The 15,044-nt window shown below is 37.8% G+C and overlaps 1 protein-coding gene across 4 annotated transcripts in view; it reads left to right on the forward strand.

Moving 5' to 3' along the window:
* DNM3 (dynamin 3) overlaps nt 1–15,044 on the forward strand; it is a 173,916-nt gene that overhangs the window by 30,996 nt on the left and 127,876 nt on the right. For all 4 annotated transcript variants that reach the window (XM_074152579.1, XM_074152580.1, XM_074152581.1 and 1 more), the window contains exons 7-13: nt 141–283; nt 3,583–3,718; nt 5,061–5,128; nt 6,581–6,719; nt 8,133–8,219; nt 10,683–10,753; nt 14,369–14,417. In XM_074152579.1, coding sequence (XP_074008680.1) covers nt 141–283; nt 3,583–3,718; nt 5,061–5,128; nt 6,581–6,719; nt 8,133–8,219; nt 10,683–10,753; nt 14,369–14,417 — 693 coding nt within the window. The remainder of the gene's footprint in view (nt 1–140; nt 284–3,582; nt 3,719–5,060; nt 5,129–6,580; nt 6,720–8,132; nt 8,220–10,682; nt 10,754–14,368; nt 14,418–15,044) is intronic.

Below are 15,044 nucleotides of genomic sequence, written 5' to 3' on the forward strand. Positions count from 1 at the left end.
TAAACTAGCTAACTATAGCTAGTTTGCTGGGAACTGTAGCTGGTAAACTGCAGATCATCGCTTGGCAGTCAGAAGGAAATGGTTGTGCTCTTGCTTTTATATTTATTAACAGTATATAAGGACTATTATTTGCTTTTTAGCAACTTACCAATCATATTCGGGATACCCTGCCAGCCTTCAGAAGCAAACTCCAGGGCCAGCTGCTTTCTATAGAACATGAAGTAGAGGTATACAAAAACTTCAGACCAGAAGATCCAACCAGAAAAACAAAAGCCCTGTTGCAGTGAGTGTCTAATCTTCTGTCTGCTTTTCTACTTTGTATAAGTTTGTTTTGCTTTTTCTCTTTTTTTTCTCCTTCTAATGGGTTTAAGTTTAAAGATTAGGATATGGTTAAGGATTCTATATGCAAACTCCAAAGAATTCTGTACTTGATGTTCCAGAGCACTTTATTTATTCTACAATTTCAGGAGAATTTTCTCTAGATTAATTGTAGCAATCCTAGAAAAGAGAGAAAGCAAAACAGGAAAAGGTACAAAGGTGGGCAACATAGATGATTAAAGGTAAGAAACTGCTTCTGATTATACAGACACAGTCTTCAGCCTGCCAAAAAGATGACCTCAAGCAAGGGAAGGAGATTGTGTTAGAAGTCTGTAAGATGAGGAGTCTGAAAGCAGAATAGGGAATGGTTCTTTTTCCAATATAAAAACTTGGCTATACAAAAGAACTTGAAGAAGGCAAGATCAAAATTAATCATAGATGGTAGTCCTTCATGTGATGTGCATCTAAGCCACAGAGCTCTTTGCTGCAGGAGCTGATGCTAAAATTTTGTTTGCTTTCAGAAAGCAGCTAGGCAAATTCTTGGGATAGGGAAGACATTTAAGGTTAGTAAGTACAAGGATAAATTCCTGCTGTATGAAATCCATGAACAGCGATTTATTGAGGCCAACAGCATCCTGGAGACATATTACTTTGTACTTGCTCTGTTCTCCTAGACACTTAATGTCGGTGACTGTCACGATACAGCTTTTTTTCTGCTGTAGTGCAGCCATTCTTACATTCAAGTGATAGTGTATTGGGGTGGGTAAAAGCCTCTTTCTTGCAGTTTGCCTCTCAGCACACATCTGACAACTAGCAGCAAAATAGGTGATGTGATATGCCGCCTGTGCTTGTGTTAAAACTGACCTGGCAGATGTTGACCCTTTTGGGCTCAAGAAGTCATCATGGATTGAATATTGTTTGTCAGAGGAATTGCAACAATTTCTGGAGCTACTTTATTATCTTAAGTTCTGAACTAGAAAACTTTTCACTGCTGAAGTTACTGTCCAGTTTGGGACTCATCCACAAAATAAGTCTGTCTGATGAGACTTTGATAACACTTTTATAAAATGATGGAACAGAGATGACTGTTCATCTGACTTCAAATCAAGTGGAACTGGAGTCAGAGCCCTTTCTTTATTGTGGTTTTAGCACTAAGGAAAAAGGTTAGTGCTGAAATTTCAGATTGAAGCTGCTATAGCACCCACTGCTTTGCTTCATGAGGCTTCCTTACTTGATCTGTTTCCAGGGATTCTTGATACTCAGTATTATGTACCTTTTCACCTGAAAGGTCTGCCATTTTCTCTCTTTTTTTATTTACTTATTTTTTTAAATTGTAGCCCTCCGCAGCCACTTCTATGTTCATATGCAATAAAAATTTACCTCTTAGAAGAGAAAGCATCTAAAAGAAGATAGAGAGATGTGAAATGTACCTAGCTCTTCTCTCTTATATGACTGTTCTCACATTCCTACGGTGACTGATTTCAAAGGTTTTCAGCCTTCTCAGTTCTCTGGGATAGATGGTAATAGCACTGGATTGTGAAAATGCTAAGTTTTGGGCAGGATTCATTCTCTAATTAAAAGTCTGGAATTCAGAAGGGAAAGTGGTCACCTGAACTAGAGAGGCTTTCCTGAGCCAGCTGAAGACTCTGATTTATTCCTTGTTTTTGTAACAACTGTGTCCAAAAGATTTGTCCGACCCTCATGACTTGACTTCAGATGTTTTGCTTGCAAAAACAGAGGGACATCACCTTTGACTCTTCCATGATAGTACAACACAGGTGTTTGGGTTTTTTCGCTCTGTATATTTGGTGACTTAACTGCTAGAAGTACATATATGAAGTGCTGTGAATTGTTAGGTGTTGGTGGTATCTCATGCTCTACCATTGAAACATGTTCTAAAGGAAAAAATTGAATTTCATTTCAACCTAAGTCATCCTACTTGATACTTCTCTGCGTAGTTTTTTCTAATTCCTTCATTATAAGTAGGTGCTATAGGAGAAACTAACTTCTCAGTAAAAATTCTCGCTTTCCCTTTTTCTTTTGAGGTGTGGAAAGTAGCATAACTAGAACCCTTTCCTCTGAACAAGTTCCATAATGCATGTAAGAAAAAACCACAATATACCTCCCCTCACCCCATAAGATGATCTTAAGTTTCTGCAATCCTCTTCAAAAATTGAGTCTGGGGCCCTACACTTACACTCTTTCTATAATTCTGTTAACCTGGCCACATCGGTATCTGAGGTTTATGTACAGTTGATATGCAATGTTACTTTTTGGCAGAATCTGTCATTTCAAATTTTATGACCAAATGCCTGTACTTACTTAAAAAAAATAAAAAAAAACCCTGAGCTATCCACAAATCTTTTATAACTGGAGGAATTCTCATGTGTGTTCTTCTAAAAGCTCCTGCTGCAGAAGTCTAAGTACAACCATATAAACTGGAGCTTGTGATATTGACAGTTGCCACATTGACATGTTAATACTGCTTCTTGGGCTAGCTTTATGGCATGAGAAAGTAAGTTCCTTAGCAATCTCTTCCAAATTTTCCAGCACTGGATCAGCTTAGTGGCTTGATTCACACCACACTATTGGACTATATCTTTTTGAAGGAGAAAAATCAAAGGGTCATTGTGGAGAAGTAAGCTCTCTGCAAATGGTATCTTTTGCCATATGTTTGGAGATTTTTACTTATGGTGGTCTGCCCCGTTGAGCTCTGCAATTTCTGCAGCAGCATCTAAATATGGATGTACTTTTCTATTCAAATACAGTAAGTATTATAATTTAAACATCAGGACTTCTGTTTGCTTATCCTACTAAAAAAACTGCTATCAGTTTTTCTTCTCCTAAAAAAACAAACAAAATTTAAAAATTGATGTAATAAATAACGGTAGCGTTTACAATTTTGTGATCATTGATAAAACACGAGTGTAGCCTGGTACCCTGCTGTATTTGTAGCTGACTTTTAATATACAGTTTAATAAACAGTATATTTTTTAAAAAAATACAACATTTGGTAACAAAGAAAATAATATACTGAGCTATGTCATGCAAGAGAGGAGGAGTGTAGGGGTGGGTGTGTGTAGATATGGATTTTATGGACTGGAAGCTTGGCTGAATGACTTGTTGATATACTTTTGTCAATTCCTAAACATCTTTTAATAGGCACTAGTAGTTACATAGTACTGAAATAAGAGTTGGTAATTGACATGCTTAAATGGTTGTGTTTGTGTTTGTTTTTTTTTTCTCTCCCACTTTGAAATTTAGGATGGTACAACAGTTTTCAGTGGACTTTGAAAAAAGAATCGAAGGATCAGGAGATCAGGTTGATACACTAGAACTTTCAGGAGGTGCCAAAATCAATCGTATTTTCCATGAACGTTTTCCTTTTGAACTAGTGAAGGTATTTATCCGTCTTGCTGGTGTGCTTTGTGTTTATTTATGTATTCTTAGGTTCATAATTATAGTAGTAAAGCCAAGATAAGATCCAATTGGAAGAAAATGCTCTTAACTGTGGAAGAAATTACATGAAGTTATAATTGAGACATTTGGCTTAATTTCTAGTTTTGGGTACTGAGACAATTCTGAAATATTGAAGTTAGAATATAATTTATATTCTATAATTATAAATATATATATTATAGTTCTTATTATTTTCCATGCTTTTTATTGTTTTATCACAAACGGCAACTTCATTCTGGTTAGATGGCATAGGCAAACAACTACAGCTGGTAAATTTAAGTTGTTATGTTCAAGTACCTAGTACCTATTAAAATTAGAGTTATGGAAAATAGCAATTTTCTGTGTTTTCTCCTTCCTGTATTCAATGTATTAAACAAAAGCCAGCTTTCAGTCCTACGCTTTCATAGTGAGAGGTGGAGCAGAAGCAAATTTGGTGTTTTGAGATAACTTTTCTCCTCTTGGTACATCTCTTCTTGCTTACTCATCCTTTGGGTAACTGAATAAACAGCTCCAGTGGGGTGTGAACTAACAAAACCTAGATTCTTATGAGTTTGTGTTACATATTCTTTGGTTTTTACTTTCACTGCAGTGACTTCAGCTTCCCCTCACCATGAACTCTACCGTGGCTCTCGTCCCCATTCTTTTATACTTTAGTCCTAAGCCTCTTTTCCACCTGTTTTATGTTAAACTGCCTTGACATTCCGTAACTTTCAGTTGGGTAGGAACCAGGCAGGATTGTGGCTGTTTCCAAGGTTTAAATGGCAGTCCAACAGAACAGATGACAGTTGGGCTTAGGTAATAACCTTTTTGTTTGTGACACCACTAACTTCTCTCCAGCTAGCTGGTTTTCAAGAAACCTAAAGAAAAGCTTTATAACTTCATAACTGAGATCACTCCTCTCTTAAATTTGATTGACAAACAGTAGAATGGGGAGGATAAACAGACGATAATCACAGAAGTTGCACCACTTAGGAAACCAGGCTTAAAAACTTAATGCTGCATCTTCCAAATCCTGTTTCTGGCTTACTCTGTCAACTCTGCAAAGTCATTTCAGCTGTTGGTATATCTGGAATGGAAGGGTGAATGATTTTCAACAATCCTTACTGCTGCCTGTAGCCTTAGTGTTGAAATGTTTTAAAATACTCATGCTTTGTTTAGCGTAATTAGAAATTAATATTTTGCCAGTTGAACTTCCCATCTTCCAGTTATATTGGGAGAGGTAATATTTCCAGTTTTATTAAAAACTTCCCCTAATATGTTCTCATATGCTCTTGTTCCTCTAGATGGAATTCAATGAGAAGGAACTGCGGAGAGAAATAAGTTATGCCATCAAGAACATACATGGTATCAGGCAAGTGCTGCCGTGTTTTCAAGCCCAGCCACATTATAGAGGTTGTGGTCTTTTTAACCTGTGGACACACTGGCTATCGGCTGCTAGGCTATGTTACTAACACACTGCTCCCAGCCGCTGATTTTTTTTGTTCTACTCGTTTACGCTTCTGTTTTTCAGGTAGTTATTTTGGGCCAAACAGTTGGCTTGCCTCAGGAAGTTTAATTTACCTGGAAATGATGGAAAAATTATTTTACAGAGAAAATAAATAATTTTTTTTTCTGGTAGTGTCTGCAGTTTTGTTAAGCCTGTAATCCTGATAAGTCATAAGTTTTAGAGGGAAAATATATGTCTTGATATGGAAAAAACCTTTCAGCTTGTCTTGTGGCAGACTCCTTGCACTATCTTACTCCCCTTTGTTCTCAACTGTTTCTTGAAATGACTGATTTACAAGTGAGTTGGCTGAGGTTTCAATTTGTGGATATATGCAGTTTATTATTAGGTTTGGGAAGAGGAGGTGTGTTTTTTTTTTTGTTAATGACCTAATTATCTCACTTTGGAACGATCAGTGTATTTTGGAGGGACACTTTATCAGATGAATACCCATTTCTTGTTCTTTTGACAATAGAAAAGCTTGGATTCTTTCCTGTGGTATTTTTTCTTTTTTTTTTCTTCTTTTTTTCCCCTTTCTCCTACCCACTTGTGAGTATGTTATATCTTTTGAAAGCATTGCTTACAAGCTTTGTTCTCTTAGTGTTTTGGAAAATGTTCTTTGCGTTACTTGCATAGTAAATTCTCAACTGGTTGACTCCAGTAGCTGTGGTGCAGTATTTGAACTTTTCTGGCCTTATTGATGGAAAGGTCTTGATGAGCAATTTATGGTAGTGAACTGATAGTTTGGGGCATGTTTTTATAGTTTGCTTTTTTATATAACTTATCTGCCAAGATAGACTTTTGCAAGCAGTGTTTGAAAGAGAAGTAAGGCCTATTTGTTTAGAACTGGTTCTGTGAGGTATCTGTTATATAGGTTCATATACCCTGCAGTGACCAACTGTGAAATTCTCCATATAGGAGTCTGAGTGACAGAACCACATTTCCTGTTGTGAATGAAAAGTGCAGCTATAGGATTCTTATGGGTTTGCTATGCAAGTGATTGTGTGTGGAGTGCTGCAGCTGCTGTTTGTCCCTCCGTGCACTGTTCAAGAGGCTTTACTGCATTATATCAGTACTCCTTAGAGTTCTCACAGTCCTCTTCAAGTAGTAAGGCATGTTTCTACTTCTGTATTCTTGCTCGCAATGACACTTTGTTTTTTAGAGAAAGGAGCAAATTTATTTATGTGGAAGACTGTTTGCGTAGGGATTGTTCGTATTCAAGTGTAAGCCTCTGAAAATGAAGATATGACCAATTCAGTAAAAAAATCTTCCTTGCATGATGTTTTTATTACTGTCTTACATGTTCTTTTATGTCCACAGAACAGGTTTGTTTACTCCAGATATGGCATTTGAAGCCATAGTTAAAAAACAGATAGTCAAGCTGAAAGGACCTTGTTTAAAAAGTGTGGATCTGGTGATGCAAGAGTTAATCAACACTGTCAAGAAGTGCACTAAAAAGGTAACTTGCAAATAGATCTGGTAAAGTAAGTAAAATGTAATGGTATAGTAGATAATATAAAGCCAGTCTTGCGTTTTGCAGTATTATAAGAGATTTCTGATCTAGTCACTTGATGTATAGTTTTAATTACATCTTCTGCACAACTCTTAAAACAATGTAATGCTGTAAATGTTCATGTTTTTTATTCCTGTGTTTTGAAAATATATATATATATACACACACCCCTCATGACTGGGGTTTTGTTGAGTCAAGAGTTGCCCCCAGTTTACTCTTTAAAACAATATTTTTATTGGTACTGGAAATGGAACATAAGCAGCAGTTTGACATATGTGTAAATCAGCAAAAAATTTTGTACTTTAAAGTTTTGTTTTCCAGTGCTAATAAGAGGAAGAAACAGTGAAGCTTTTCTAGAGCAAAAGCCTCAGATGTGTTCAGACATCTATTAAGGAGAGGAAAAATGCTTTTTCTATATTTAAACTTTATTGAATATCACCGCAGTTCTTTGGGATGTAATAAGTCCACAAGTTCTCCTGTGCTTTTTTCATGCACAACCCCAAAACGTCTGATCTCCAGCTATCAAGAAGTTAGTGGAAAGCTGGGAAGACTTTTGTCTCCCTTGTATTTGTACAATCGCCTCTGTCCCTCTGTCTTTCCTACTGTCTCAGAGTTCAGGGTACCTTAATAGTAGCAAGTACAGGAGTGGTTCTGGGATGTGGGCACAGGTCTGCTGAAGTTACTGAGAAATATCCTGTTAAATCCTTTGCATTTTTCTGAAAAATGTATATTTTTTTTTTACCCATGAGCAGGTAAATGAGCTCTTTCTTAAAGCAGGAAAGGGTGACAATCTTTTTGACAATTCACTGCAATATTTTGAGTGGAGTTTCCAGGTTTTTTTCACTTTTGTCAAAGTTTGGAAGATATGTCACTTGAATTAATTGTGCAGATTTTTTTTCCCAGTGCTATTGGCCAAATTTACTGTTGTGTTTTGCTGTTTACATTTTTTAGGTATTGTTACTGAGATGTAAAGATGTTGCCACAAGGTGGAGCCTTCAAATTACAAGAAACTTGGAAATCATTTAAAGCGCCACTCTGGAATTAGGCATAGTAGAAAACAGAGCCATGGAGAAACCTCATCCCAAGGCTGATAAACTGTGGTTCACATGTCCAAAGTGTCTTTTCCTCAGTGTTCCATGGAGCAAAAGTACAGGAACAATTCAAGGGTTTAGGTCTCTCCGGTTTCTCTGGAAAATGGCCATTAATAGCATGTGAAGCTTGCTTTGTAGTGTAGTTAATTTTTAGCACAAGCATTTATAATAATTGCTTTCTTCCAAAGAGGGAAGGTGGAGGCTCCCCTGTTTGTATTCTACTGAAGCTACCCTGCAGGTGTAAATTTCTATTAATTTTGCTTTTCAGTTGGCAACATATCCAAGGTTGTGTGAGGAAACAGAAAGAATTGTTGCCGGCTATATTCGTGAAAGAGAAGAGAAGACCAAGGATCAGGTGAGAATGAATAGGAGACCTAACAATTTGTGGAAGTGTGTGGAGGAGGAAAGTTCTTATGTACAAATTACAGCAAGACAATCAAGACAATGAAAGATTTTTTTTTTTCTTTGCTCCTCCCCTTCCCTCCCCCCTGCTGCCGCCCCAGCAGGCTGCACATTTTAGAGGGGGAGAGAATTTGCTTCTCTGTCATTGAGCTTTGACAGAGGAGAGTATAATTATTACAGAAAAACCTAATCTGATCTTTTAAGATTAGGATTGGTGGCTTAAAGTAGCATCAGCTTGTTCCTGTGCAACAGTGTGCCATCTTCTTAGCTGTGCTACAACAGCTGCTTGTAGGAAATCCATTATTGATTAAATAAATACACACAGGAATACCCAACCTTTTTTCTAGTTTGTTTCTAGTCTTTTTTAACATACCAACCCCATGTTCTAATTACAGTGAGGCCCACAAGCAATTGTACTGGGACTCTTGTGGGAGTGGCAAGCCGTGTAGTGGATGTGTGAGCTCCGGCAAGCGTTGCTGCTGAAGTTCTGTGTTACTCAACAATAGCATCAGCATGCAGGCTGTGCCGAGCAACTTGGCCCCATCTGTCTCTGGCCATGTTGACAGGCTTGCTGAGGCATGTAGGGTAGAACCACTGGAACTGACCCTTAAGGGCTATTGTGTGCTTGGAAAGGTAGCGTCTCAAATCTGAAAAATAATAAAGTAATTTATCCTTTGGATTCTAAAATCAGCAAGAAAAAGATTCCTCCTATGGCAATTCTGAAAGACAGGGACTGCTATGAAGTTGATAATTTTAGATTGTGTTTTTTTAAATTCAGAATTTCAAGCATTTGTTAAACGGCACCATTCCAGGTTTGTGGATATACAGCTTTTCTGACCATTGCTTTCCTTGAAGTTTAAAAAAAAAAAAAAAGTTTCAGAGAAACTTCTTTAGAACATTCATTACCCAGCCAAGCACTCCAAATCCAGAAAACTTCAAAGCTGAGATTACATGTGACAAAATCCACTGGACGTGGAAACAGGAATTATTGTCTGGAGAGTGCAGGGTGTTACAACAGAAATATTTGGGAAGGAGGGGCTAAGCAGAGCTTCTAAATTGTTCTGGACTCCTGGGTCTCTAGTCCTGTCCCTGTGCTAGCTAGGGAGCTGTGCAGTATGTCCTTCTTTTCGTTTAGTCTGTGCTGTGAATGTAGTCTTAAAAATAATTTTTAAAAATTTGTATTTACTGGGCTTGTACTTGCAGGGAGCACTAGTTAGCACACTCAGTTATTTCAAAATTTGGAGGAAGATACAAGTTACTTAGAATAATTGAGTCTTTTTTTTTAATTTTTATTTGTTTTTAATTATTATTCCATTCTTCATTGTGTGCACATACCTGGCAATTTCCCAGAACAAAGTACAAAATACCAATTTTCTGTAAATGCCAAGAATTGGTCAAATAGGTTATTGTCACATATTCACATCATTATTTCTGCTGTTAGCAGTTATTGTTAATAAATCAAAACATATTTTCAGAGGTAAGAGCTAGACCTAAAGCCCCACTGTCTTTTGCTCTGAGGAAGGCACTTAAAATCTTCTGGAAATTGTGAAGAATTTGGAAGTGATGCTGTGTTTGAGGAGCTGTACAGAAATAACTGCACACTTAGAGGAGATTAAGTGCTGCCATTTGGTAGCAATAGGTTTCTTCCTTGCTCCCTACTGATAAATGGAAGTCTGAAAAGATGAGGGGAAAGTGCAGTCTCATGCATGTTCAAGAAGCTGTTCCAGGGTAGGAGTGAGCTTTCTCTAATACTTTAGGAAGTTCTTTGCCGAGTTAGATTATCAAGTTTGAATCAAATTCTATCTCTGGGCCATTGAAGGCCTGGCAAGTGATAAGTACAGAAACCATTAATTCTGTTATTTCATTGACTTGTCTGTCTCTTAAGCCAGATGTGTGCACCAGAATGGCTGTCTAGTACCTGGACTGTACATTTTCTGGAACAGGGATAGCTTACCTATCACTTCTTTGTGTAGTACCTAAAGAAAATTTAGGTACCCTGATTTTAGGTTTAAGGTTTGGGTTCCTTGCTGGCTTGGCTGGAATGCTACAAATAGACAAAACTTTGCTTGACTTCCAAAATATGGAGCTAGAATCTATGTTACATATTATTAAATGCTTTCTGGTGACTGTATGTGATTAATTTTTTTAAAGTGGAGAAGGGCCAAAATAATTTAAAAAATGAGGTTTGTCAGGAAAAAAGAATAGGAAGAGGGAAGAGCTCTTCTGTAGTCTAGTTTATTAAACAAGCACACAAACAGAAGTGGTGGGATTTTGAAAATATTGTTGCTTTTGGCTTGAACAATTATGAAAGGAATATTAAATAATGCAGAAAACTCAAAAGTTCTGTTCTTTTCCCCTATCCTTTTCCTCAATCTCTCTCCTCTACCTTACCCTGCTCTCCTGTCTCCCCAAACAGGTGCTACTGCTGATTGATATCCAGGTTTCTTACATCAACACCAACCATGAAGACTTCATTGGCTTTGCAAAGTACGTATATTGAGAATTTGTTATAAGACGTTGTCAGGTTTTTGTTTTTTTTTTTTTAAACTAAGATCGAAGCACAAGTCCTGAAGTGTGACAGGAGCATGCTAGTTCTCAATATACATGATATTGAACTCTCTCCCACTTGTGGGGAATTCTTCACCACAGTTCACAAGCCTAGTTTCATTGAAGCTGAAGCTTATGTCTTGGTCTGGAATCATATGCATCTTGGGAAGCAGATTTGGCAAGCTGATGCCCTCACTGTATCCATTTTAGGACCACAGAAATGTATAATATTGGTGGTCTTTCCACATTGTTGCAAATGCATATTTTTGGAACTGTCATTCAGTGTGAAACAGTTTTGCTCAGAGTAGTGGATGTCACTGAATTATGAGTGTGCCTGCTGTTTGGCTGTAGAGAATAATAGTAGCAGAATGCCCTGCAGGGGCTGGTTTGACGTTCTCCTCACTTAACTGAAAAGGCTGTGAGAATATTCTCCAGAATGTTCTCCCTCAGCTTCCACCAATTTGTGCCTCGGGGACTCCATACCAACATTTTGACACTAGTAAAAATGTTAAAGATGTCTTCACTCTTTGAAGAATAAATGTTCCTTCAGTCATACTCCTGCCATATTTACCATAACAGTGTTTGGAATCACAACAGGTTTCATCCATGTGGGATGTGGAATGCTGGCAACAGAGTTTGGCGCCACAGTATGTATTATGCTATGGCCTATTCTAGTTAGCACTGTGAAGGAAGGTCTACATCTTTGGCAGTATGCCTTGAAGTTTTAAAACATGGATTTCAGTAAACTGAGAGGGGAGAAGGCAAAGCCAGGCACTGTTTATGTATTTGGTGTGAACAACTTTCTCTAGAATTGTTTACAGGTCCCAGATATCTTTATCAGTTCTCTTGACAAATGACAGGATGTTGTAGGAATGGTAGCTGGCCTTCTAGAGGTCAAGATAACAACCTGCCTGCTATTTACTTCTCTTCATCCTTTTCTGACAGGAAAAAGCCTGCTAAAAACACTCCATATATATTCATGGTGTGTGTTGTGACCTTGGGAAGTCACATAGTCCAACCTCCTGTTCAGGGGAGGGTTAATGCTGAGTTCGGACCAGGTTATTCAGGGCTTTGTCCAATCAGATCTGGAAAACTTCTAAAATTGGAGATTCTCCAGCCTCTCTAAGCAGCCTGTTCCAATGCTTGCCTCTCCTCCTGTGAAAAGACTTTTCCTTGTGTCAAGTTGGAACCTTCCACGTTTTATCGTCTTGGATTCTGTAGTGCCAGGTATATCTGGAGATATTTTGTTATGTCTCTCCCCAGAAAAAAACCCTGCTCGTGGATGCTGCTGCTGGGGCCTGTAGTTCAGTCCATGGTCCTCGCTGCTGTGTCTTTTCCAAGGAGTTGCCACGCCTGAGTTCAATTTCTTGGGAAAGCTGCTTCCTCTTTTGCCAGTTGAGATCTAGAAATCCCCAGGCACTGTGTGTGGGGTATAAGCAGATAACAAATGGCTCTTTGCTTAAGTTCACTGATAAGTTTAAGCAAGTGTTTCTATAGGTTGAAACTGGTGGGAAGGGAAGTATCTTTGTTGATGTGTGCTCAATTGGAAGAGAAAACCTGGGTAACTAAGAACAATTTAAAATGTAAAATATTTGAGGTAAACAGTAGAAAATACACATTTTAAACTATAATCATATTATCATTATAACAATTATATATGAATTGGAAAATAAACTAATTTTTGGGTAGCATATGAGCTTCTGCAGTATCTAAGCAACATGGAATATAGATTCCCCAGATTCCCTAGTGTTTCCTTTCTTTTGCTGAGTCTTCTAGGCAGCTGTCTCATATGACTGTAGTGTTTTATAAGTGTAAGTCCCGTGAACCTTGCTCATAAGGAGGGCACAAGACATTTCAAACTACCTTGCAGCATTGCAGGGCCTGAGGCAGGTACAGTGCGATGTGAATTGACTTGAGAAGGAATTAAGAATACCAACTTTTAGAACAACTTTGCATAGTTATGGAACTGTGAAATCTTAGAATATTAATGTTTGTCTCATTTAGCAGAATGAGCGACAAAATGCTGGGATTGGGTTTGTTTCCAGTTGGTGTAACTCAGACATAGCTACTTTCTTCAATCTACATAAAGAGTAATTTGTATTTAGAACAGTAAATAGCGGACCAATTGCTGGACTGTTTCTAAAAGGCTTGGTTTTCTTAGTATGATGTTAGTGGTCTAGCTTTCTTAAGGTGATAAAATAAAATAAAAAACCCCCAAAAAACAACCAAACAAAACCCCAAACCAAATGAATGGCAATTAGGTTTCCTAAAGCCATCTCATGTGTGTTTCTCAAACAACAGATCAAAACTGGTGAGGCGTTAGTGCTGTTTTCTGTGTGTGTGTTATTTAATCATAATTTATGCACCAAAGCTTATGCAAGTCAGATGATACACCAGAGACATGCAGTGTTATTTAGTAAAAAGGATCTGGATGACTGAGAACTAAGCCCAGTAAACAGACACATGGAATAAACATCCTTGTGGATCTTCTCATGGACAGCATGTGGACTGCTGGTTTGATAGAGTGTGGTTTGACGGGCAAGATCAGAATTGGGACAGGGCTGAGTTTAGTGCTTCAGCAGTTCTTTGGAACAGCAGCTGTGCGCAAAACAGTTGCAGAATTGGCCTGTAGGCTGTGATCCAAGCACATCTTTCTTACTCTGAAAGAGCAGTGTTTGTAGCTGGTCCAATATGTACGCTTCTTTCTTCAGTTCATCAATGCCTGCTGAAATGGTATAATCTAATCCAAACAAAACTTCCTGTCACCAGTGGCTGCTCTCGTGGTCAAGTAGCCGAAGCCTGCTGGTTGAACACTTTTTTCCTCTTTCCAGCAATATTTTAATTCTGTCCCCTAACACTTACAAATCACCACATAATGCAAATGCTTTTAGAATTAATGGCAACTTTTATGTTTGTGAGACAGGAGTGTGTTTTGCTTCAGGAACTGGGATTACCAGGGTTCAAGAATTGAGCAAAATATTTAAAATATGTTTTAATTTCAAATATGCTCTGTTCTTCTAAGATTCCAGCTTTTTGAACCAGCTTTGTGATGGCTTCATCCATTGGTTATATTTACACCCTCAAAGTGCATATAAATATTAGAATAATATCCAAAACAAACTGTCAAGACAAAGCTATTAAGGAGCTTCCAGCAGGGGAGGATTTTGTTGTATTGCACTAAATAACAAAAATGGCTTGCTTTTTGTCTCTCTTGAATATTTATAGAGGCTAATGTTTCCAAAGTGACCCACATGAGCCATAATTTCTCTGTGCTTTTAGTAACCTTTACCAATCCAAGTAGGATGTTGTTACAAAGGAGGTGATTAGTAGGAGCTGTCTGCTCTGCATGTCCCTTCCGTCCTAAGCAGGCATTCCTATACTGTAAGAAAAAATAATTGAAATATGCACATATATGCAATGATTTTGCTGTGTTTCTTTGTTACTCTAGATTTCTGTGCTGGAATCAGAAGTAACTATTACTGTTAAAATCTATCCCTTGGGAACTGGCTTAGCTTGAGTTTCTTCAGTATAACTCTTTTCCTCTGCTTTCCTTAGTGCCCAACAAAGAAGCAGTCAGGTTAACAAAAGTGCAGTGGGAAATCAGGTAGGCACCTAACAGAGAATGGATAATGGCATGCGCAAGTTAATCCAAGCTGTTTGGTTTTCTTGGCTGTGTTTATTTGTTGTGTGTCATTTACCTTTTCTGCTTCAAACACACATAAAATATGTCATCATCGCCTTGTTTTACTGAATTTTTTTTAGAGCCACCTGACTTTCACTGTTATCATTTATCATTTAATATCTCTGCTACTGCTCGCAGTGCTGGGTAGTGTTTTCCCTCCCGTGCCATTTAGTGCATTGAATCTTTCATGTTACACATCAATGTATTTTGTCGTTAACTGTAAACTTGTGAATTTCAGAACCCAAAAAGCCGGTGAGTACTTGCTTGTGTGTACTTGCTTTTGTCATAGTTGTTTTACTAGTTCTTACGTATTGACAGCTTAATAGCAGTGAAGGGGCAATTCAGCAAGCAAAAGCAGATTTGCCTTTACCTCTTCTGAAAACTTTCAGTTGAATTCACAGAGATGTTGGCTATGTACCATAGTCCTTTCTCAAAGTAAACAAAGAATAACTGGTTGGTGGTCTCAGATTAATTAGCGTTTTCACTGAGATTCATTAATGAAATTACTTGCCTGTTTCTTTTTATCACATAAGAATATGGGATTGATTC

This window comes from Numenius arquata, chromosome 8 (assembly GCF_964106895.1).
Source record: "Numenius arquata chromosome 8, bNumArq3.hap1.1, whole genome shotgun sequence".
NCBI classification, from domain to species: Eukaryota; Metazoa; Chordata; class Aves; order Charadriiformes; family Scolopacidae; genus Numenius; species Numenius arquata.